Source organism: Nothobranchius furzeri, chromosome 4 (genome assembly GCF_043380555.1).
Source record: "Nothobranchius furzeri strain GRZ-AD chromosome 4, NfurGRZ-RIMD1, whole genome shotgun sequence".
In the NCBI taxonomy this organism is placed as follows: domain Eukaryota; kingdom Metazoa; phylum Chordata; class Actinopteri; order Cyprinodontiformes; family Nothobranchiidae; genus Nothobranchius; species Nothobranchius furzeri.
In genome coordinates this window covers 82,164,961-82,189,960 of record NC_091744.1, presented here as the reverse complement: position 1 = coordinate 82,189,960, position 25,000 = coordinate 82,164,961, and the positions used below count along the sequence as shown (strand labels likewise).

Here is a 25,000-nt window from a genome sequence, read left to right as displayed (position 1 = left end):
TTGTCGTGTAAAAGTTTTTTTGAAGAAGTGCGTGTGTGTGTGTGTGTGTTTGCGTGTGTGTGTGTGTGTGTTAGTCTGTGTGTTTGTGTGTGTGTGTGTGTGTGTTTGTGTGTGTGTGTGTGTGTGTGTGTGTGTGTGTACACGTGTCTTTATATGCTGGACAAATGTTAACTTTTAACCTGTAGTCTGGCCGGTCCACTAAATGACAAAATACCCTTAAACGTGGTTTTAGAGGTATGGTGTGATTTAACGTTTGGTTTAGATTAGGATTAGGATTAGAACAGCATTGGTTATGGTCAAGGTTTGGTATGGTAGTGGAGTCACTAAAATGAATGGAAGTCAATGGAGGGTCCACACAAGATTACAGAGACAAGTGTGTGCGTGTGTCTGTATGTGCGTGTGTGTGTCTGTGTGTGTGTGTGCGCGTGTGTGTGTACAGTACGGGCTGCAGATGTAACACTATCAGGTCCGGAGCTACACGTTGTTCCAGCTTGTTCCAGCAGTGGCAGGAGATTTATTTCTGCTCAGTCGGGTCTCTGAATGCTTCTCCGGGCTATCAGATGATTCTACTGCAGAGACGGTGCTGATCTCCTCCTCCAGGCCCAGTTTTTCCTCTCTTGGGGCCATGAAGGATACCCCTCCACCAGACCATCCATCAGCGCCACTCCGGGCACCTGGGAGGGGGTGGTATCACCTGATATCTCTCTACCTGCCCTCCTCATGCCCAAGAAGCTAAAATCTCCTCCTGAGAGGAGAAGGAAGAGGAAAATAAGCCTCTCTTTGTCTGTTTTCGTTCCACTCCATCCCTCCATCAGCTCTTCTATCTTTCCGTCTCTTACTGTCCCCCTCTCAGGGTTCAGCTCACCCCGCCGTCTCCCCATCCAGGACCGTTATCTGGGACACGACTCTGCTCATTAAGGAGTTAATTTTCTCGCTGCTATCTCTGATTATATAGTCAACCTAAAGCAGTGTGAATTCTTTAAAATTTCTTCCTTGTTATCAAAAGAGAGGGAAGAGAAAAAAGATGGGAATGGGGGGATATTTAATCATTTAAGTAGTCTTCCTGGGGAGCCAGATTTCCTCTCTCTCTCTTTTTTTTCTTCCCAGCAATGTAAAGAAATCTCAGCTGAAAGCTGGCCCAGCTCAGTAATTCAGTTTTTTTAAAGCAGGAGGATGGAGGATGGAGGGGGGGAGGGGGGGAGGGGGGGTGAGAGAGGGAGAGGAAGAAAAAAAAAAGACTTGATGAAATTCCACTATCAGCTCCAAACCAATATGCAAAATATCTCGCTGGAAATCAAATAGCTATTATGTTTTCATTTCCACGTCGGCGTATTTGCTTAATGAAGAGGAGACAGATCAGACCGGCAGAGAGAGTCTGCAGGAGCCGATAACCGCCAACGGCTCGCAGCTATCCGCACAGAGTGACGCTCCCAGTCACCGCGCTTTCTCCATGAAAAAAAAGAAAAAAGGGGAGGGAGGGAGAGGATGGTGATGGAGTGTGAGCGATGGAGGAGAAGAAAGAGAGGAGCAGGAGGAGTGGAGAGATAGAGGGAGAGGAGGATGTAGGGATGGGTGGGGCGGTCAGGAGGAGAGAAGCTATGTATTTATGTTTGTAGTTGATATAATTCCCGGTCTTTGATGTTTGGCATCTTGCTGCTTTCACCTTCATCGCTTCATCATCTTCATTAGTTGGTTCCGCAGCAAACGTCTGTCCGACAGCTGCTCCGACTTTACTCCGTCAGCGGGAGGTGTGTACTTCCTGCTGCTGACCACACTTAAACGTGTTGATAGAAACATTCAGAGTCTGATGATGTTTGGTGTGACGGGGTCAGCCGTGACATCCGTCTCTGGTTTTACCTTCAGGTGTTTGGAGGATCGTCATCGAGATTAAAACCTGATCAGATCAATATTTTATCCGTTTGATAGTTACAGTTTCCAGACTCCTTTATTGATCAAACGTGGCTTTTCTGAATATTCTGGAGATTTCTTCTCTGATTTAGAGGTTTTTGGGGGGGGGGGGGGGGGGGGGGGGGGCAGATAGATTTTAGGTCTCGGCCGATTCTGATCAATCACAAACATGAACCAGCTCACCGGTTTTATTCCTGGAACTGAATACTTCCTCATCCAGGATTTGTTTCGGTTGTTTAATGATGGTGAGTGCAAAGATCAGGAAAAATGTCAGATGATGCATTCATGGACTCAAGGAAATGTAAAAACATCCCATGTTTGAGCTTCAGATGAGCGTATTGCTAACTAAGCTGTTGAATGTTAGCTGAATAGTATCAGGCATCTGTAAATAAACTTAGTAGGGCCGGGACTTTAACGCATTAATTATGATGAATTAATTAGAAAAAATGATGCGTTAAAAAAAATTAACGCATTTAATCACAGCTTGCATTTCCAGAAAGGCGGAACCTTTGTTACTGCACGATTTCCTCGTAGACCGAATGTCACTGACGCACACAACAATGCACAGTGCTAATGGCTACTAAAACGGAATAAAACCAGAAAGAAGTTGCCTTGCTTGGACTGATACAGGATTTAGGAAACCCGTCCGCCTCTTTTCTCAACTTGGAAAAAAAAACTTCCAGACAACGACGGAGTCCGTGTCGCGGACATTTTTCAGAGATCGTCTCTGCTGCGGCTGCCCGGTGGCACCGGAAACTTTACAGAAGTTGCGGTAAGCTATACTTTTAACATTTACGTAACATCTGTGCAGCGCTGAAAGCTCCAGACAGAATGATTCTTTGGCCTAACAGTAGTTTATGAAAGTAGTCAGACAAACGAGAGACACCTGGCTGCCGCTGGGAGAACGCTCCGTGTTCTCACTACTCTGTAAACAATCACAAACAACGTGTCTTAAAGTTGAAAACAGAAGCTTAAGTTCAACCAGAAACACTCTAAAAATGCGATTAATTTAGATTAATTAATTACAAAGCCTCTAATTAATTAGATTAAATTTTTTAATCGAGTCACGGCCCTACTATTTAGTGCTTTTATCTGGTTCATGAACTCACCACTCAGGAATTCTGAGTCCATCAAGAGAAGTTTTCTCTTATTTATTTATTTATTTATTTATTTATTTAGACCAGAATCAGGCACGACTTGTTTCAGGCTTTCTTTTTGCGGTAGAGAGTCCTGACATGCCCTGGTACGACTCACGGCCTTAAAGCTGACCTCTCATGATGTTAAACACCCTTCGGCTGCCTGAGCAGAGCTGGCCATCCTCTCGTGTCTCCAGCACGTGAGATGAAGTGGTCCAGACTCCTTCAGGATGCTGCAGAGGTCACAGGTTCACAGCTGTGTCCCGCTGCACGGTGGGAACTTGTTTGTATGAGCGTTCGGGCCTCTCAGATTGGTGTAAAATCGTTAGTTTCGTCTCAGATGAGGAGAAAAAGAAGTACCTGCGTGTTGGTGGAGCTGTGATAAGATCCCTCTCAGTGTTGAGGGGAATGTTTAAAGTTGATGAAGAGTATTTCCTCGGCTCACTCTGATCAATAAGTGGCTCCTCTCCAGCGCCTGACTCTGTGTCAGGTACCTCAGCTTCCCTCTCGAGAGCTCACACATCCTCCTCTCCTTCCCGTCCTCGCCTCCTTTCTTTCCCTAAATATCCTCTTTTAATGTTTCTCCTCACAAGTGTGTGATGTAGCGATACAGGCGCGCCTTCTCTTGCTTTCAGGTCTGATGTATTTTCTGTGCGGCGGGTTATTAGCGTGCGAGCGGCGAGGCTGCTGTCTGTTTAATCAGCTTGTTGAGCAACGCAGGTTTGATGTGTGTTGTCTCTGTGTTTAATCAGCGAGCTGCAGGTTTGATGTGGACCCAGAGTTAATAAAGCAGTATCTTCAGCACTTTGTTCCGTCTGTCGCCGCGTCTCAGAGACCGACGGATGCTCTCTGGCCCTCCTGCAGCAGCCAGCCCGGGTCGGAACCGTCTTTGTGCCGGACTGGATTCTTCTTTATGTTAATCAGTACCCGGAAGTCATTCGACCTTCCCTTTAGGATCGCTGCTGCTGGGAACAAGCTACTTTTATTCTTATTATCACAATCATCCAGTTAGATTGTAGTAAGTTATAAGATCTCCACGTTTGCTTTCGTGTTTTATCACCTGATTTTCTGTGAATAATCCGTCTGCATATGGATACAGGTGGTCAGCAGGTGGCGCTGTAAGCTTTGATTCACACACACAAAGACAAAATTTAAGCCTTGTACAAATAAATGGCAACAAATTTCCTGGATTTCTGTAGAAAACCTCGACCTTCTTGTCCTGCTGGTGCATATTTATGATGTTTATCCTCGCTATGTTTGTGAGCAAATAGCAAATGTCTTCATTCTCTCGTTTTGTTCCCAATTTGGTCTCCAGCTCTTCCCAAAGTTGTCTCACATTTCTCCACTGAAAGGTTCGCAGAAACTAAACCGAGACTAGTTCCGGAGAAGCATCGTTTTGTTAATGAGAGACGCCCTGAGACTCGAGAGGAAATCGAGAACCATTTGAGACATTTTGGAAACTCCTTCACCAACAGTCACAACCCGGAGTGAAACACAGGAGTGTTCCTACAGGTGCTTGGAATCCTTGAAAAAGCTTTGATCATAATGACGTTTTCAAGGTTTTGAAAGGGCTTTGGCTTAGAGATGCACTAAAAAGACTTCAGATGATCCTAATCGGCCAAAATTCAGCAAGATGGTTAATTTGAGACTCAAAAAGTCAAATGCGCCATCACCACGCTGCATTTCAACAAACCTGACAGATCTTCCCTGTGGACTTTTTACTTTTTAATTAGGGCTGCTCGATTATGGCAAAAATAATAATCACGATTACTGTGACTGAAATTGAGATCACAATTATTTAGGACAATTTTTCTATTTATGTTAATTTTATTTGTTTTTATTCAGTCATAAAATTGCTCAGGGCACAATCAGGACAAAAATAAATAAGAAACAAGATGATCACTGAAATAACTCCTGATTCCCAGTATAAAATGACCAACATACTTATAGCTCATAGTCTATGACCCAAGGGTTATAGACCTTGGTTTAACTCATTTAAGTCTAACCAGTACAGACCCAAATACCAATATCTTGCAAATACTGACAGCAAGAATTATACAGTGGCATTTATAACAAATAAATGCAAATAAATTGATGTTCACAAAATGTTGCATAACATTTATTGGTCGTGTCAAGGTGCTGTAGGTGTCCTCATAGAGATTAGTTATTTATCAGCGTGAGGAACTTATTTCTACCTTATTTATAAACTATTTATTTACAAGTCCATCAGTTAATGTAATAATTGTCCCAACCACAGCTGCACCCCCCACCCCCCAACACGGGCTCACAGCAATCGGGGCAAGCTGCACGTGTGTTTCCGTAGTTTAGCGCGCCGCACGCGCACATTTAGCCGTTTTTAGTGGCTCAGGAGTCCGCAGGTGCGGTGTGTGTGTTACTCACTCTGGTTAGTCCAACAGGAAGCCGGCTCCAAGAGCTGTTTCTTCAGCGACTGACACATCACTGCATCATTCCCTTTCCTAATGTCCTGAAGAACGGTCCGGAGCGCAGGCGGAGTGTTTAGCTAACCTGCAGGAAATGTCAACGACAGTTATCCAGAAAGTAGCTAAGGGTTACCAGAGATGTTTCTGAGGTGTTTGCTAGGTACTTTTAAGATTTAAAAAGTCAAGAAGGGGGTCTGAAAAGCTGTTAGAAATAGCGTCAAAGTCGCCAAGTTGGCAACACTGTGAGGAGCGCTTCATTTGCTACTCAGGGCAGCGCAAGTGGGAGGAGCAAATAATCGGCTTGTTTTGTTTTTTATAATCGTTAAAAACTCAGATCGTAATCGTGATTAAAATTCGATTAATTGAGCAGCCCTATTTTTAATCATGGTTTTTAAGTTCATCCGAATAAAAACATGTTCTCGTAGTTCTGAGATAAATGCGATTACGTGGTACAAAATCCCGAAACGGGTACCTCCTCTTAAAAAGAACAGTTCGCCGTAACTAAAGTTTGTTTTAGCACAACGTTAATTCTGTGTGTAAATCATCATCAGTATGAGGTCCTGGAAAGTCTTGAAATGCTGCCTTGAAAGTGCTTGAATTTCATTTGACCTGAAGAATAACGCTGCGTGAGTCACACAAGAGCTTCGAGAGGAGTTGGAGAACAAATTTTCAACAGGATGAAGGAAAAATGATTCTTTTAACCAGATATGAAACGTAAACATGTCAAACTGACTGAAAAGTTTGAAGGTTTTTGTTATTTATTTGCAAATCAGGGACATTTAGGAATATTTGGGTTTACTGTATTTTAATCTCACTCATCAGGTTAAATGTGACCAAAAAAAATTGGTTGATTTATAATTAGGGCCGTGACTCGATTAAAATTTTTAATCTAATTAATTAGAGGCTTTGTAATTAATTAATCTAATTTAATCGCATTTTTAGAGTGTTTCTGTTTTAACTTAAACTTCTGTTTTCAACTTTAAGACACGTTGTTTGTGATTGTTTACAGAGTAGTGAGAACACAGAGCGTTCTCCCAGCGGCAGCCAGGTGTCTCTCGTTTGTCTGACTACTTTCATAAACTACTGTTAGGCCAAAGATTTATTCTGTCTGGTGCTTTCAGCGCTGCACAGATGTTACGTAAATGTTAAAAATATAGCTTACCGCAACTTTTGTAAAGTTTCCGGTGCCACCGGGCAGCCGCAGCAGAGACGATCTCTAAAAAATGTCCGCGACACGGACTCCGTCGTTGTCTGGAAGTTTTATTTTCCAAGTTGAGAAAAGAAGCGGACGGGTTTCCTAAATCCGGCATCAGTCCAAGCAAGGCAAATTCTTTCTGTTTTTATTCCGTTTTAGTAGCCATTAGCACTGTGCATTGTTGTGTGCGTCAGTGATATTCGGTCTACGAGGAAATCGTGCAATAACAAAGGTTCCGCCCTTCTCGAAATGGAAGCTGTGATTAAATGCGTTAATTTTTTTTAACGCATCATTTTTTTCTAATTAATCATAATTAACGCGTTAAAGTCCCGGCCCTATTTATAATATTCATACAAACTTTTTATTTTTACATGTTTAATGATAAATAAAACTTTTAAAGAAAATATTTTAATGCACTTTTATTTCACAGTTAGTCCTAAAAGTGATTATTATTGTCTGGAGAAACAATCGTTTATTTATTTAATTATTTTTGGCTGCAGGAACAAATAGGAACTTTGGGCTTCCTGTTTTAAATCCCAACCTGGAAGCTGGATTTTGGTCTAACTGATTTCCCTCCTACACAGATTCATGTTTGGCTTCTGTCTCGTTGTTATTCCTCCATCTCTTGAAGGAGTTCAGTCCAATTTTCCTGGATATCGCGCCGTAACAATTACAGGCTTTAGCTGTAAAACGGGTAAATGAAGCGGAATGCGGTGCACTTATCGCTCTCCTCTCAGCCCAACGCAGGAGCAGAAAAAGGGGAATATTTCTGCTGGGATAAAAGAAGGGAGAAAGTGGAGCTGAAACTTTTCTGCTCCATTTGATGTCTGAAAGCAGCGATGAGGCGATTGATTCATTAAACCAGAGCTGTAACGAGGAGGGAAATCATAATTCAAACTTACATTTTAAACAGGAAATATAATTGGAATTTTACATGCACAAGTCCCTTTGTACAATTATGATTAAAGGAAAATTAATTGTATGAAAATGTCCATATAGATACAGAAAATTAGATCTAGCAAAGCTTGGACGACATGGACCTCGTTCTAAAAATATTGTGTACAGGATCAGTTTTTTTTTGTCTCTTTTTTTTTAATGAAGGTCAAAATCTAGCCGTGTTAACTTTATCTGAAATTAGAGTGAACCATGCAGGCGTGGAAGTTGAAATTAGCCTAAAGATGTTTCATTTACAAAGACAGAAACACTTTGTCAGCCGGCGATTGTTTCCCAGCATTATCTCTGCCTGCTTTTAATTGCTTTGGAAGTGAAATTAACAGAATTAGAAAAATTGCCTCTCCCTTTTTCTACAAGCTTCTTTATTCACGGGTATTGTTGTGTGCTTTGTATAGATTATAGACTTCTTTTGTTCCAGTATTGTAAATATATACGCCCCCCAGTCACGGCTTTAGCGCCGAAACAATCCCCCTCTTCGTTCTGCACAACCTCACCCAAATTAATTTGCAACCTGTTCTGGGTGGAGGAGGGAAAAATCCTGGATCTGTGTCGGTTTTCATTTCACTCTGATTCAGGCGCTCCATCATCGTCTTCGTGTGCATGTCATTGTTTCTCTCAGCAGTCTGCAGCGTGTTCACAAGCCCTAATCTCCTTAAAGAAATGGCTACCCTGAATTAATAATTCTATCATGTTAACCTCCCGGGAGCTGCGGCTCCGTCGGAGTCTGCAGGCCTCGGAAGACCGGCGTGAGCGGGAAGCAGGCTTTAAATATCAGGCTTATTTCAAGGTTTGGATCCTAATAAAAGATCCATCCTATAGTATCATTAATGAAGCCGTTTAAAAAAGAAGTCACATGAACTGACTTCAGTTTTTTTGGATGTAATCTTCAAACAGGCTGAAATAGATGAAACGTACTGTATAATTACTCTGGTCAGCAGGGATTATGGAAGTGTAAGCGATAGCAATCAGCCCTGCACTAATCACTCTTTTAGCTGTAATTTTAGGTATACTGTAATTTGGCTTTAAGGTCCCCCTTGGCTTCGTGCTATTAATCTTCTGGATTAGACCGTTCAGTGTGTCCAATTCCTGAAACTCTTTCTGAATTAGTCATTTAAAAAAATATCACCGATAATGTTTTTTTTTTTTTTTACCTTTCAGCTGCAGAACGATGTTCTGATGCAAAGATTTAAAAATGTGCGTGTGTGTGGGGGGGTGGGGGGGGGGGGGTGTTAAGACTCATTGCAGTAAAAATATAAATCATGAATTTGAAAACTGCCTTGTGGGGGGCAGGTTTGCAAGTTTTCCCCTCATTCCACCATAATAATCCCTGCTTAGAGCTGCAGCCGTCACCTTTGAACTACGTATCTATGGAAGAGGATCAGGGCCACTGAGTCAGAGATAAAAGTCAGAATGTTTGTGGAAAATAATGCAAAAAAGTTATAGTTTTAGAGTAATTCTATTGTGAAAATTCTCTAAGTTGTTCATGAAAGAAGCTATAAAGCTGTACAAACTAGGCATGCACCGATACCGATACTGGTATCTGTATCGGTGCAGATACCAATACGAAACTGGTATCGGTAAAAGTTAACCGATACCAGAAACCGATACCAATGCAGTTGCTTGAAAATGGCTTCACTTGTCAGGAACGTTGTTTGTGCAGTGTGTACAGGTGTCAGACGACACAAACCCCATCTTGAACATCCGATGACCTGTATAGTGTACTCTGTGTAGAATTTTGTACTGAATTAATTGTAAATTGGAGTGTCTGATCATTTTAAAAGTTTTTAAACAAGTTTGGGACCAGAAGTTCTGGTCAAAGCTGACTGATGGATCCACCTCCCATTTTCCAATAGGGATTACTATTCTATCGTCTATTTTGGACAGTGTCTTATATACTTTAGACAGTAATTTGGGGGGTTTGAGATTATAAAAGTCTAATAACCTTGGTGGTGTTTGTAATTCTATGTTATTGAGCTTAAAATTTTGTTTGACTACAGATTTAATTTGGTGATATTCTAAAAAGCTATTCTTCCAAATTGGGAGACTATTCTATTAAATGGGATGAAGTCCAGACCTTCATGTATGTGTTCCAGGGATAGGATTCCTTTATTCTTCCAGTCCGGAAGGCTCATCATTTTATTATTTTGCAAAATATCAGGATTATTCCAGATAGGTGTGCGTCTGCATGGTACTAGTGAAGACTCTGTCATTTTAAGATACTCCCACCATGCTGTCAGATAGGTGCTGATACTAATACTTTTGAAGCCTTCATGTTTTCTTATGCTTGAGCCCCTTGGAGGTCTTGGCGGCGGCCCTGGGTCACTGCCTGGCAGCTGCATTGCCCCTGGAGGGGTCTGGGTGGGGGCCTGGGGGCTCGGAGTTTGGGGGTGGCCGGCCCCGTGTGGGGATCTGGGCGGGGCCTTGGGGGTCGGGTCCTGACATGTATGCTGCCGGGAAGAAGGCAGGAACATGCAGCAGTGCCTGGCCGGGGTTCAGGGACCTCGGGTAGACCTTGGCTCTTCTGCTGTCCCATCACAGGGGAGGGGGAGGACAAGGAGGGGGAGGACCCAACCTTACCTGGATGTCCCATGTCATATATTCTGGAAGTTGTGCAAATGCAGGGATGGGCATAGATATTGTGCTGGGGTGGGGCTGGGTTGGTGCCCTCGGACTCCGTGAGGCTCTGTAATGCTGCTGCTTTGGGCTCTGGCAGGATGGGCTGGGGTCTCCATGCCCTGGGTGGCATTTTGACAACAGCGTTGCCTATTGGGGCCAGTGGGGGAGCTGGCTCCCTGGAGGGCTAAGCCCAACCAGCCATTCCTCCCCATCCCCGCATATTTCTCTCCTCCTGCTCCCTCACATCATCACACAAACATACACATAGGACCTTGGGGGGTGGACAAGTCAGGGAGTGTGGGTATGGACTCCATTTCCGCATTCCTGTGGCAACCCGCCCCCCAATTTTATTTGCACCTTATACACTTCCACCGACGACATTCCACGCAAACACACACTTAGGGCCTTGGGAGTGAGCACATTCAACGGCACTTGGCAGGGGGATTTCTCAGCCTCCTCCCGAGTGCCGGTGCCCACTTCCAATTTTAAACTGCACTTAGACACCGAGGCCTGTGGGTGCAAGTGGGGTGGTGCGGTGGCATCAGCTGGCATAGGCCAGACAATGCCCGCACTGCCCGCTCACCACAGCCATGGAATACACCTCATTAACAACTGGGTTGCTGTGCTCACCGTTGGGCGGGGGAGCCTGCTCATCAGCACCCCAGCAGAAATGGTCGAACTCTGGTAACCGGTGATGGTTGTACCCAGTGTGCAGCAGTACCGGGACCAGAGTGAATAGGGTGTGTATGGGGAGCATGAGTGGGTGTCCAGCGTGCATTTTTGTGTCTTTGGTTGTATGTGCATGTGTGAGCATGAGGGAGGGAGTGTGTGACTGTGTTTGTGTATGACTGTATATGTCAGGTGGGGCCTTTGACTCCTCCCTTCTCCTGGGACTTCTTTTGATGATATAGATCTTCGTCTCCCCTCCCCCTGCCACACCTGGTATGGGGTGCGGTGCCTTGGTCTGCCTGGGTGTTCATGGCTCCCGGGTCAGGGGGTTTAAGATTTTTGGCATCTGCTTGATCAATCCCGGTGGCGGCCTGGTGGGGTCTGGGTCCCTGGGCTCTGCTGGGTCCCCGGTGGGGGTGATCGCCCCTGGGTCCCGGGTCGCTGGGTCCCGGGCTCGGCCGGCTAGGGGGTGGAATATTCAGATCCAAGTATCGGTATCGTATCGGGTTGGAAAACAGTGGTATCGTTGCATTCCTAGCACAAACCAGCATTTTTATTACAAGTTTATAAATCGGTTCCAGTCAAAGTTACTAAGGGTGACTGTGGAGGGTCCCGAAGCCCCCTCTGGACAGGAGAATTAAAGGTTTTGTGCATTTTCGTGACTTTTTTTTTTTTGCTTAATTTTAAAAGTTATTTTATAAATTTAGAATAAAATGATTTTAGAATAATAGTTTGAACTGGTTTTCTGTGGCAGGTTCCCTCGGGGAGCTCGATGGCGGGGATGAGAATACAGCTGACAGCCTGAGCCTATCAGGAGAGGAGGGCGGAGCCTCTGACCCAGAGGACTCAGCAGAAGGTGACAGCTCCAGCCCCCCTTCGTACACGCCGCTGCACAATGAAGGTGAGGAGAGGATGGAGAAGACGAGCTTTCACTTCCTGTTTGTTCCCACACCAACAAAACCATAAGAAACCTTTATTTTGAAAGGTTTTGGGTTAGGATGAGGTCCCCCAACAGTCTAGATCTCCGTTTATCAAGACATTTAAGGTGGAAACAGGATGAAAGTCTGTTCTGCAGAGAATAAAACCACCTTTTTATTGTAGAGGAACACAAAGTTAAGGCTTTAACATGAGTTAAAGCTGATGTTCAGAGTTTTCTTTCTGTGCAGTGATTCCAGGATTTTCCGGGAATTTCAGGTACAGCTCTGAACTGGCATCAGCAGCAGCTGCTGCAGCCTCATCCAGATGTCTCATGAGCTGTCGGTTATTAGTGGTTATAACCGGTCTTATCTCCACATCAAGACTTTGTTCATCAACTGACGTGTTTGTGTTATCAGTCAGGAGACCGTTAGCGTCAGCCAGAAGAAGCGCAGAAGAAGAAAAAAGATGGCGGCATCATCTTTATGGGGCTGCAGTCTGCCGGTTTTTATCTTTAATGCATCTAAAAACATTTCTGTAGACTCCAAAGGCTCCGCCCCTTTAATGCACCTTCTCATCCCAAGCCTCCCCCACCACCAGCACCTGCCATCTCGCTGAGTTTTCACTCATATTCTTTTGACTTATTCAAGATTTCACCGGCTGTGTGTTTTTAATCTCAAAAAAATTCCTGCTCTTGTGAAATTTTGGGGGCTGAGGGCGATAAGCGTCTGCTGGTTGGCTCGGGTTCTGATAAACCCATGGAAATTCTGTCAGGTGCTAATCGAGACCAAGATTAGAGATTAGCTCGTGGTGTGTGTGTGTGTGTGTGTGTGTGTGTGTGTGTGTGTGTGTGTGTGTGTGTGTGTGTGTGTGTGTGTGTGTGTGTGTGTGTGTGTGTGTGTGTGTGTGTGTGTGTGTGTGTTGTATAGGAAGAAAATGAGAGAATTCAGGCACATGCTGCACATGTGAGAGAGTTTTGTCGATAGCAAACTGACTTGGTGTTCATTTTTCTCTATTTTTGAATGTGTTTAAGACCACCACACACACACACACACACACACACACACACAGTCTTCCTTCATCATCACTCTGTTGATTTACTCCTCTTTCTCCTCCCCGGGGTTCCTCGGTTGCCCAGCGCTGCCATTATCAGCTCTCTGTAAATCAGCCATGTTTGACGAACCTGCTCTTTCAACCTGGGATCAATACCAGGTCTTTATCTGGCCAACACTGGCTAATAAAGGCAGGGCCTCTTATCCGCCATCTGGACAGCACACACACACACACACACACACACACACACACACACACCCACACAAACACGCGCACACACACACGCACACCGGCGATAACCACCCTGATAGCTTTAGAAAGAAAAACACATTCTCCCAGTAGCGGGACCAGACACTGGCCCTTCCTGCTTGGCCCGAAGCCCGTTTATTATTAATGCTCCTACAAAGCTCCGACACACACCTTACAGAGGAGCATCTGTTCACTACTTTTCTGCCCGTCGTGGCTTTTATTCTTCCTCTCTCTTCTCAGAATCGGCTCCAGCAGCCTGCACGAACATCTGAAGTTCCTCCTTCTGTTTTGTTTCGCTTCAAACAATCATTTTTATATTTATCACAGGAAGCGTGATAAAAATCCACTTCTTGCACCATAAGTCATCGTGTCACCCCCTTCCGACCTCTGATTATCGTGCTCTCCTTCCAGCCAATCAGAATTAGTGAACTTTTTCCACTTTTCATCAGAATCTGATGGGCGATGATAGAAAAAGTGTGTGTGATGCATAAAGGAACAGACGGCAGCAGCGGTAATCTCTGGTTTCATCGTGTTGAACCGTCTCAGACAGTTCGCAGGATTAGCAGCAAACACTCACTTTCTCCTCTGCAGGTTTTTTCTTTGATGATGTGTTTCTGTGTTTTGGCTCGACAACAGTAACCATGTTTGCTCTTTAGAGGTTCGGTAGCAGGCTTATGTCCTGGTTACTGGAGCTGCCGAGGTGACAGGAAGTCAGGGAAGGAAAACTTCATCTTTGTGAAGTTTGGTCAAAACTAAAGCCCCCCGTTTTCTTTAAACTTCAACGTTTTCGGCTGTTTCACATGCTAAGCTCAGAAGGGATCAAATCAAAGACACAAACTAAGAGAGGAAAGGTGGATGATGATGTTTTTGCCTGTTTGTGAATTTCCCCTGAACATCCAGCTGAACTTTCTTCACGTGTACGCGCCTTTAATCTAATGGGGTTTTGCAATTTAAGCATTTAAAGAGGTCCTTCAATGAAAACCCGTTTTAAATGATCACTTCTATTTCTAACGGGTCACTCTGAGTGTTTCATGCAGGCTGAACTCGGGGCTGCATAACTTAATTTTTTTAAAGTCGACCGTCAAGTAATCAAAATCGAGTTGGCTTCGACTAGTCGTTGATGACGTCATACACGTAGTTTCTGCATCTTTGCTGTTCTCCTGCTTCAGCCCCCCCCCCCCCCCCCCCCCCCCACACACACACACACACACGCAGCGGTGGCAAACTCACTGATGCGCCTGCAGCCTCTCGGAGTTCCTGCTGCTCTAAACATTAAAATAATTATTTCATTTTCTGTTCCTGACTTCTGATTACCTTCAATGGTGTCTGTTTGTTGCAACCAGCAGGTACAAAAACTAACTTGTTTTTATTTGACTATTTTTCTGTCCTGCCTGTTTATTATCTTCCTGCATCTCCTCTCAATCCTAAAGAAAAACTACTACCTGGGTTCATATATATTCACCTTGTGAGTTACCTTTGAACTGCAGTTTCTAAAAGATCTAGCGACCGCAAAAACAGCGGAGTGCGCGCCGGCTGCACCGGCCGCACCGGTGAGGTGCATCACCGGAGGACAAAACAGGTGATGCGCTCCACAGCAGCGAAACGCATCCGGCACAAAGAAAAGACAGAAAACATAAAAGGAAATGAGCCGACATGAATGATCGCGTGTTAAATTTGTTTTTGAGGTGGCGACACCTGATTTGATGATGTTACTGTGGCCGTGCTCGGGACGCGGATGTCTGGAGCGCATCAACGATCAGAGCTTTGCATGCACAAGCTGGTTAAGGTTAGGATGGGGGTGAGGGGAAGGTTAAATTGCAAGAGGGTAAAGGTCACAATTCGGTCAAATGTCCGTTTTACGGCGGGCGTCAGATACCGACGCTCTGGCACAGCGCGTCGCCTCCCAACTCGCAGGGGCTCGTCACCTGCTGTCTTTTCCAAGGACTGCATCTTGTCGGTCATTATCACGTGACAGCGACTAGTCTATGAAAGGCATAAAAAGTCACTACAGAGCAGTGAAGTCAACTAGTTGATAGGGCTGTAGCGAAGCGTCAACGACGTTGATGGCTCGATTCTAAAAATCCGTCGGTGTCAGATCCGGTAGTCGATGCACCACGCCCACTTGTTGCATCCCCAGGAGTTTGTAAATAGAGGAGGAATCTGCCTGTTTTTCCTCTAGTTCGCCCTCTTCTCCCAAATACCGAAGACCCGGAACAATGTCCGTCCGCTACTAGATTCCTTTCCTGTTTTGCCCGCCGTCGTCTCCCGGCAACGGACAACAACTTCCAGGGTCAGATGCGCCGCTTCGTCTCTATCGCAGATGTAGGACATCACCGGGAGCGTTTCTCCCTTCATAAAGGAGCTTCTTTCAGACATTAGGAGAGCTGCTTTGGTGGTAGCAGTCTCTCCTCCGTGCTGGTCTGTTTGCTGCTGGGTATTTTTGGTTTATTTAAACTTGGTAACTTGAACTTAACGTTGGTAAAGCTACTGTTAGCATCTTCGCTAACAACTTCTTGCATTTGGATAAGCTGTTACGTTTTGGTTTAGAGTTGATCTTTTTTGTGGTGCAGATCTCCCTTTTATTACATTTAGAGTGTTGTGGGTTTTCGGTTTAGTTTAAAATATCCCCTTGAGTTTGGTTTAACTGCCCAGTTTAGAGTTTGGACCTTTGGAGATTCTTATTTTGGTCCAGAACCCTCTCATCTTAGCCCAGTGGGACATCCCTACTTATTTGTACTTTTGTTTTAATTCCCCATAATCAGAATTAGTTTTATTATTCCCAACCTGTGGATGGAAAGATTTATGTTTTTTTTTCTAGTTGTAAATAAACCTGATCATCATTTTAACTTTTAATTCCCACATTATTGTCCCTTCCTTTTTGCACACGAGCCAAACTCCCCAGGAAGAGTTGTAACACCACTCGCCTCACGCACATAAGTGACCAACACAAAGCAGCATGAGGACACTCCGTCTCCATCCACCTCTCAGGCAGCAGCCTGCACTCCCAAGTTCTACACGTCACCAGAACATAACCAACCAACACAATAAAAGCAGTGTTATACAAAATGAAAGGCCTGTAGTGTTTATTCTCTTACAGTAACAATTTATCAATTTTTTTGAGGAATTTATTTGAGATTTTTTGGTTTTTATTAACTGTGCAATAGAAAAATAATCATTAGATTAATTGTCTAAATAGTCATTAGAATAGTCGACTATTCGATAAAATAATCGTCAGAATAATCGTTTTAAAATTAATCGTTTACCCCCAGCCCTACTAGTTGATACAACCCCGAGGCTGAACATGAAAATAGTCTCCTACACCTATCTCCTGCAGTAGCTTCTGATAGAAAACAGACGGTGAAACTCTAGGATTAGAAAAGCCTGACAGATGTATGTCACACTGTCACTAACATTCATGGACTCACCCATCTTGACGAGAAGGCTGTTGTTGGTTTAGCATCCAGGAAATGGCTAGTAGAAGCTAACCGTTAGCATGAGCAACTCCACCACACAGCAGAACTCCTCCAGGCTCGTGTTATTTGATGGGACAAAACATCAATGTTGCAGAGTCAGTGGTAGAGTCATGTTGCTGTTAGCCAATCAGAGGAGAGATGTCCGCACATCAGAAAATAAGACTCAAAAATCTGAAGCTCAGCTCCGAACTGGCTCACTTCTAGTTCCTGAAACTGGTGCGCAGGAGCTTTTATTCCCCCAAATACAAATGACAAGGCACTGATCCTGCGAGACCACTGCAAATGTACTCACACCAGGACAAGGGAGCAAACGCTAAAACATAAAAATGGTAAAAAGTGATTTATTTGTCTGATGACTAATAATTAAAACCACTAAATTCTCTCCGTTACTTCATGTTTCTTGGATTTTCACTGAGAATAACGTTTCTCTGTAAGTTCGGCTGTGGCTAAACGTTCCGACTCAACCCGTCAGGTAGACCTGTTGGTTTAAGTGATGAATTATTATTATCAATATAATTTATTTCTTATCTTTTTTATTAAAAGCGTCCTCTGGTTTGTGACGGAGCCTTGGTGCTCACCGGATTGTGCTGAGTGTTGAAACTTAACGTGTTTTATCAAATTGCATTTACTAAAGGAAGCTCGGCTGCTGCTGTCACAGAAAGTCCTCAAAATACGGAAGATGGATGTGGAATTCTGGAGTTATCTTAAAAGGAGCGGCCTAAACAGCACCCAGCTTAAAGCAAACGAAGAGCTAATGATATAAATATGTTGTTGTAACTAAAAACTGGGTTGGAAAAGAGCGTGCAGCCTTTTCTTAGTGGTCGAACCTCGCCAGCTCCTGAACTCCACGTTGGCCGACTGTCTCCACTAACTTGTGACTTTAGAGACAAACTTCTGGTTATTTAGATTGAACGATCAGCAGATGAAGCCCTGCTGAGAACCCAGTTGCATCACAGAGTTCAGCAAGGAACCAAAAGGGAGGTTGAAGGTCACAGAATCTGCATAGTGAGAGGAAGGAAGTGTGGAAGGAGTCGGGAGGCGAGGGGATGCTGGGTGACTTTGCCCTGCAGGTGCGACGGGGGAAGTTCGGCTTATCTGATTGATGGAAACTGTCTTTCTGAGGGGGGAGGAGGAGAGGAGCTTGGCAGAAAAGTGTCTGTCGACTCCTCCTGATACCTGCCTCCCTGTCTCAGATGATATGGGAGATAATATTGATAATATTAAACGTAATAACTGTGTCTGCAGCTCCCCTTCGTGCCGCCGCCCTGCAGGATAAAATCAATGTGCCATTCAGTGTGATTTATAGCTGAAAATAATGGCACTGTTTAGGCAGGGGGAGGGGTGTGTGTGTGTGTGTGTGTGTGTGTGTGTGTGTGTGTGTGTGTGTGTGTGTGTGTGTGTGTGTGTGTGTGTGTGTGTGTGTGTGTGTGTGTGTGTGTGTGTGTGTGTGTGTGTGTGTGGACATAACGTGAAGCTGTATGTGTGTTTTTGACTTATTGGAGGCTCCAACCGGCCTCTCGACGGTTCCGTTTGGGGCGGCGTCTTTCAGTGCCGGGACGTTTACGGCCGGTGTCGATTGGGTGCTATCGCTGTTTATCGGAGCGGGAATGCAAAGGTAAACATGGCCTTTGTGCACACGGCAGTGCTGTCATCAGGGGCGGGGTCTACCAACTGGGGCGGGGCTTGGTGGAAGGGGGGAGGAGTCTGACAGAGGACAAACTGTTTTGGGTCATCTAACTCCACAGATTAAAACATATCTGCAGCTTTAGTGGTGAAAATGGTGCTTCAAAATGAGAGATTTCTGGCTTTTATTTTGAAATTTTTTCCTGAAAATCAAAAAACGGTCAGTCAGAAACACGAAACACCCGTGGGAGTAAAGATTCTACCTTTGTGATTCCGTCACTAAATCAGCAGAACATCCAAAGAAGCTTTTCTTCTTCTGTTTCTGTTCATGAATGTTGGATTTAGGACCGTGTTCTTCAGAACTTCAGAACTCCTGATCCAGATTTAATCTTGGGTCAACACTCTTGAGTTTCTCTCCCCACCACATGACCATAGGCTGGATGTGTTTATGAGCAGAACCTGAACCAGGACCTGTGAATGGGTCTTCTCTTTGAGTCCATTTAATAATTGGTGTTTTTCTCGTATGCCTCATCCCTTGAGTTAGGGGCCTTTTTCTGCTTGATGAGGTCAGAGTTCAAACCTTAACAAACAACCTGTGGGAATAATCTGGTTCCAGAACTGAAACATCATCCAAATAAAAGCTTTGGAAAACCTTCAGGATGTCCGGAGAGCTGATGATTCAGAATCACGGCGTTACAGGAACGTCTGGATTACTGGAAGGAAAATGTAAAGAGAGGAGGACCGGATCGGGAGTTTTGGATCAGATCAGGACTTTAAAGGGGCATTATGGAAGTTTGACAGCCAAAACATGTATAGAAATAATAAATGTCTTCTTCATACATTCTCCTGCAATGTCCTGGTCCTGTACAATGAGCCCTGGCATTTTTACTGTGATTGCCTGTTTTTCTGTAAAATCACAGAAAAAGAGAGATGCTCGGGTCGAGCAGGCTGCTTCATGCGCGTTCACGCTCAGGCATCGCCCGTAGCATTTGCTATCAGTAGCTTTAGCAGCAGAGAGAGAGGCAGTGCCACTTTGTCGCTGTTCCTAACGCCTAGTGACAAAGCTAGCTACATTTCTGAGGACCCTTAGCTACTTTCTGTGGAACTTTCTTCTAGATATTTCCTGTAAATTAGCAACAAAATAGCCATTTTCGCTTCAAACCGTTCTTTGGTGTGACGTTGTTTCAGCTGTCATCAAGGATATAAAAGTTACAGATACTGTGAATGTTACTAGAGTGTAGCTCACCTTGTAAGATGTCGGACTCTCGTGTAGAAGACCTGGGTTTGATTCTGGATGTGAACATAGTTCATTTAGAGTTTCTTTTTTACATTATTGATATATTTTTTTACAGTAAGATGCCCAAATTTTTATTTGAGACTCGCCGAACGGCATTGAATTGACAGATAAAAAAGATGTGGGTTCAACTTTCACTTTGGAGCAATTTTTCAAGCAAGGGAAGGGAATGATCTGAGCATGCAGGAGGACTGACCCATCATAAACCTTTGTCGGCTGTGCTGAAGAGAAAGGTACAGAACCAAATTATTTAATTAATTAGCTGCGCGTTCTTCTGTCCTCTGGGCCACACACACACACACACACACACACACACACACACACACACACACACACACACACACACACACACACACACACACACACACACACACACACAAGGGACTGTCTGAGCTGTTATTTTCGTTAAGGAGTGTGCACGTACGGCATGCGCGCCTCGTGCACGAGCCTACTATTGAAGCTGCCGTTACGCTTTTGGCCTGAGGGGGCAATCGCGAGCATAAAAATTCAAAACTCCGTAAAGTCCCTTTAAATAAAACTGTAATAATGAATTTAGTGGAAAAAGTCATCGGCTGTCATAAGATTTGTCATTAAAGTCATTTTTTTTAGAAGAAGAAAGACATTTTTTCTTTATCTATCAGACTAATCTGGCTATATGTGTGAGCCAGCTTCACGCAGTCAGCTGACCTTTGACCCGATGGTGCTGTAAGGCCTAAGGCAGATCATTGGGTCAGATACGGCGGTGCGGTGATATAGCCATCAGTCATATCTGACTAATATAAAGACAATGACCTGTTCTAATAGGGAGGAGCTCAGCGATGTGATGAACTCTGATATGACTGATCAGGCAAGGTTCAGGGTTCACGTATCACATTCATAGTCTACACACGCACACACACACACACACACACACACACACACACACACACACACACACAGATCTGATTAAAGCAGCTCTGCCAGGTGCAGCTGCTGATGTCTTTGATCATGCAGCAGGAGGATGTGTAATCAGTGTGATCGATGGAGGGGATATCAGCTGATTAGAGCAACACAGCAGCCTCAGTTTCTCCTGAAGGTGACAGGCCGGGGGGGCGGGGGGGGGGGGGGGGCCTCCACCCAGTGAAAGATGGATGAGGAGAGAGTGAAGGATATGAACAGAGACGGACAGAATATTCTCCTGAGCTGGGATCAAAGTGGTGAGGTGTTCTGTTACAGAGAGTCCATTCATGACCGCCTTTGATCCGTAGACGAGGAGAACCACAGCACCCCGCAGCGCGGTCCCAGCTTAACACGGACTCCTCTTGTGTTTTCAGAACCCAGAATCCAGGACTCTGGAGGAGGACCAGAAGATGAGGACGGTGAAAGAGAGGAGCTAGGTCCTCCACACAGCGGAGGGGAGGAAGAAGAAGGAGAGGAAGAGGAGGAGGAGGATGGGTTACCATGGAGAGGTCCAGGTCAGTGGCATCACGCTGTTGGGTTTATGGATTCAGAACGTTTTAATCAAAGTGCAAAAAGTGTAAAAAACAAAACAAAACCTTAAAGATATTCCTACAAAAAACCAGAAACAAAAACAGAACCAGCTCTTCTGTTTGACTTCAGCGTCTCTCTCGTGGTTCTCGAGGACTTCTGGTGATCCAGATATTTGTCAGCTTCTAAATTCTGACCGGACCTCTGCAGCTGTTCTGTTGTAGATCTGCTGTTTGGATAACAGTTCTGTTTAGTGACCCGGTTCGGTCCGATCTCAGCTGTCAGACAGATGGTCTCACATGGTGGGCTCAGTGCAGCATCAGAACCGGCCCGAACCATCAGCCCTCCACCACTGCGCTGGGATCAGCTGTTCGTGGTGCAGTGCATTATGGGTAAACCCCTCCCCTCCTGTTTCAGTTACCAGTAAAACCAGATGCTTCATGCTGGGCCGAACCTTCTGCTACTAAAACTGCTTTAAATTCTAAAAGGTTTACGAAGCAACATCCTGTCCTAGTTGCCTTGTCCTGACCTTTGACCTGCTAACTGAGGCCTGTGGGGTCTGAGGTGGAGCTTTCAGGGTTTTTTTCTAACCTCTGACCCCCGGATAAACCTGATGGGCGGTCCACGGCTGTGACGACTGCTCGTTTCTCATCGTTAAAGCAGGAAGTGATGGAAAAGGAAGAGCTAAGTTTTGGTTTAGCTTCAGCAGCGAGAACAGATCCGCTCTCCTCAACTCGGTGCAGAAACTCCTGAAGTCATAAAAATCAGGCCGTTGTTGATGCAGGAGCGGTTTAAGTGCACGCGAACGCCCGCAGAGCCTTGATTCTGCTGCAGAGACTCAAACGGGCCGAGCGGTTCTGCCCCTCCGAGGGTCCGTTCGTGCCTTGGGAGGTGTGAGTGCGACACGTTCAGCGTGGTGACAAAAACACAGCTGAGAGGAGATAAGAAGTAAATAATTTTAATATTTATTTCCTCTCTTATCGAGGTTTGTTTGGTTATTTATTTCTGTCTGTTGTCTTCAATGAGTTAAACAATTCAGGAAGATTACGGCACTATCTCACATTATTTCCTTTTCAAGCTGTGCACGTTTTATGTACGCCTGCGTGCGTGCACGTGTGTGTGTGTGTGTGTGTGTGTGTGAGTGAGAGCAGAGGATGTGTTCATTATCGTCCTGTCCCAGCCTCGTCCCTTTAACAGTAATTGGAGCGATATTAATTGCTGCGCGGTGGCTGGTTGATGGTAGCACCATGATGCTGAACTGATACGGCGCTTTTTTCTCCTCTCCTCCTCACAAACTAACTGCCGGGTGAGTGAGGCAGAGGGATGGAGGGGGGAGGAAGGGGGAGGAGGAGTAAGGGAGAGAGATAGCCCCTCTATCAGCTCTGGAGCAGGCGCTGTCTTTATCAGGAGCACGATTGGCAAAAAGGAAACTTTGACCGGTCTGAATTTTTCTCTTATCGTCGAGCCCTCCCTCCCTCCTTCCTCTCTCCTTCCTCCCTCCATCCATCCACCTTCTCCTCTGTTCCCTCCATCACTGCTATGACCCCTCCCTCCCCCACGCTCTGTCTCTCCCTCTGTCGCCTCCTCCTTTTCATTGTTTCTTCTCCTCCTCCACGTGTGTGACATGAAGGAGGAGGTGAGGCTTGTTGCCATGGGAGTAAACGGGCTTTTTTCTCCCCTGGAGTGAAGGAATGTCCCTCCTCTCTCCCCCTTGTTGCCTTTTGGACGCTTTTAATCAAACAGCTCTTCGGTGTTTTAGCTCTGAGGCTGTTTGAGCTCATGAGTTCTGTTCTGGTGCCGCCTGGCTCGGATCCTTAAGTGGGACTCAGCTGCTGGAACGACTAAATGTTCCTCCACTGGGTTGCAGATGTTAGAATATTGGAGTCTCAGACCAGAACCAGACGTCTAACTCGGTTCTGGTCCAAATCTGGGACCAGCGGAAGGTTTTTGGATGTCCTGCGGCTCGGTGAGCTGTCAGTCATCGCTAAGGATGCTGGGTATTTTTATTTCCATGTAAACTGGCTCCGACTCAAACGGGATGGATTCTTTATGCTGGTGAAGGTTCTCAGTCATCCAGGTCACGGTAGTCCTTCTTTGGTTTCTTGAAGACGTTTAGCTGACAAAGCTCCTCGGATGAGAAGCAAAACTTCTTCAAGAAACCAAAGAAGTCCAGTTGCCTTCATGTGAACCCTTTGGCTAGATTCTTTAGATTGTATTATTTATTATCTTATTGTTTATTCTAAAACGAGTGGCCTAAACAACCCGGTTTAAAGCAAATAAAGAGCTAATGATATAATTATGTTGTTATCAGAGGTGGAAAGAGTACTAAAATTTCCTACGTAAGTACAAGTACCAATACTTTGATAATTTTTTACTCAAGTACAAGTAAAAGTACTTGCCTAAATCTTTACGCAAGTAAAAGTAAAAAGTATCGTAAATAAAATGTACTCAAAGTAAAAGTTACTTAGTTACATTTTTGTCAGCATAAAGATGGCTACATCAGTAGAAAACCACAACACCAGTTCACAACACGCTCATGTGTGCGTGCGCACGCGCTCACACACACACACACACACACACACACACACATACACACACACACACACACACACACACACACACACACACAAACACACACACACACACACACACACACACACACACAAACACACACAAACACACACACACACACACACACACACACACACACACACACACACACACACACACACACACACATACACACACACACACACACACACACACACACACACACTCGCCATGACTAATTTAACTACAATGAACTGCTTTTTTGTCAACTTCAGGGTTCATTTCAAGATCCTGGTTCTGGTCTATAGGGCCTTACATGGACAAGCACCATCTTACATTGGTGATCTTCTTAGTCCCTACACCCCCAGCAGGTCCCTGAGGTCCAGTGATCAAAGCCTACTGGTTGTGCAGCGCCAGGCTAAAGGTCAAAGGTGACAGATCATTTGCTGCTGTGGCCCCCAGACTCTGGACCTCTCTCCCCCTGAGCCTGAGATCAGTGGACTCAGTGGTCTCCTTTAAAAAGCAGCTGAAGACTCACTTGTTCAAGCTGGCTTTTGTGTGACCTTCTTCACCTCTCTCTCTTTATTCTGCTCTCCCCACCTATTCCACCTTCCTCAGGATCCACTGATTTCCCTCTTTCCTATTCCCTCTCTCTCTTTCTTGACATATTTTTAATCGGTAACACTTTATAATAACTACATCTTATTTAGCCTTAATTACACATGAACAAACATGTAAGTAACTACTAACAAATAATTAATTAACAGTGACTCTTACTTAATAAACAATTAACCAATGCATTAATTAATGCTTTGTTTTTAATGATTAGTCCCTTGTAGAAGCTGTTTTCTCATGTCTTTGTGATGACGTCACACCGGTGCGCGAAGGTGCGGGTTCCAACCCACAGGAGAGGAGGGAGAGAGGAGGTAAACAGCGAGTGGATCACAGGGACTGAACTGATGTTTTGGAGCAGAGGTGTACCCCCCCCCCCCCCCGGTTTAGACGAGGCACTCATGCAGGTGTCTCTTTCTGTTCCGACGCTGCTACACGTAATATTTTTACTGAATTAAGCCTTTAATGTACTTTTACTCAGTAACGGATATGATTTAAAATGTAGTGAATTACAATTCTTTTTCAAAACCATACTCGAGTAAAAGTAAAACTACAGCTTTTAAAAACTACTTAAAAAGTATAAATATACAAAAAAGCTACTCAATTACATTATAGTGAGTAAATGTAATTCGTTACTTTCCACCTCTGGTTGTTATAAATAAAACCTGGGTCTGAAAAGAGCATGTAGCTTTTTATTAGTGGTTGATATTTATTTATTTTTAAATATTCAGAGCTGATTTATTAAAAATCGAACCCGATCTTCTCTCTACCTACGAGAGATGCTCATCAGAATCACGACGTGGTTTTAATCCTCAGCTCAACTCGTGATTTTCTCCTTTAGCTCT

At 44.6% G+C, this 25,000-nt stretch overlaps 1 protein-coding gene across 3 annotated transcripts in view; it reads left to right on the top strand.

Moving 5' to 3' along the window:
• zfpm1 (zinc finger protein, FOG family member 1) overlaps positions 1 to 25,000 on the top strand; it is a 132,687-nt gene that overhangs the window by 61,786 nt on the left and 45,901 nt on the right. For all 3 annotated transcript variants that reach the window (XM_015965152.3, XM_070550501.1, XM_070550503.1), the window contains exons 2-3: positions 11,674 to 11,820; positions 20,840 to 20,980. In XM_015965152.3, coding sequence (XP_015820638.3) covers positions 11,674 to 11,820; positions 20,840 to 20,980 — 288 coding nt within the window. The remainder of the gene's footprint in view (positions 1 to 11,673; positions 11,821 to 20,839; positions 20,981 to 25,000) is intronic.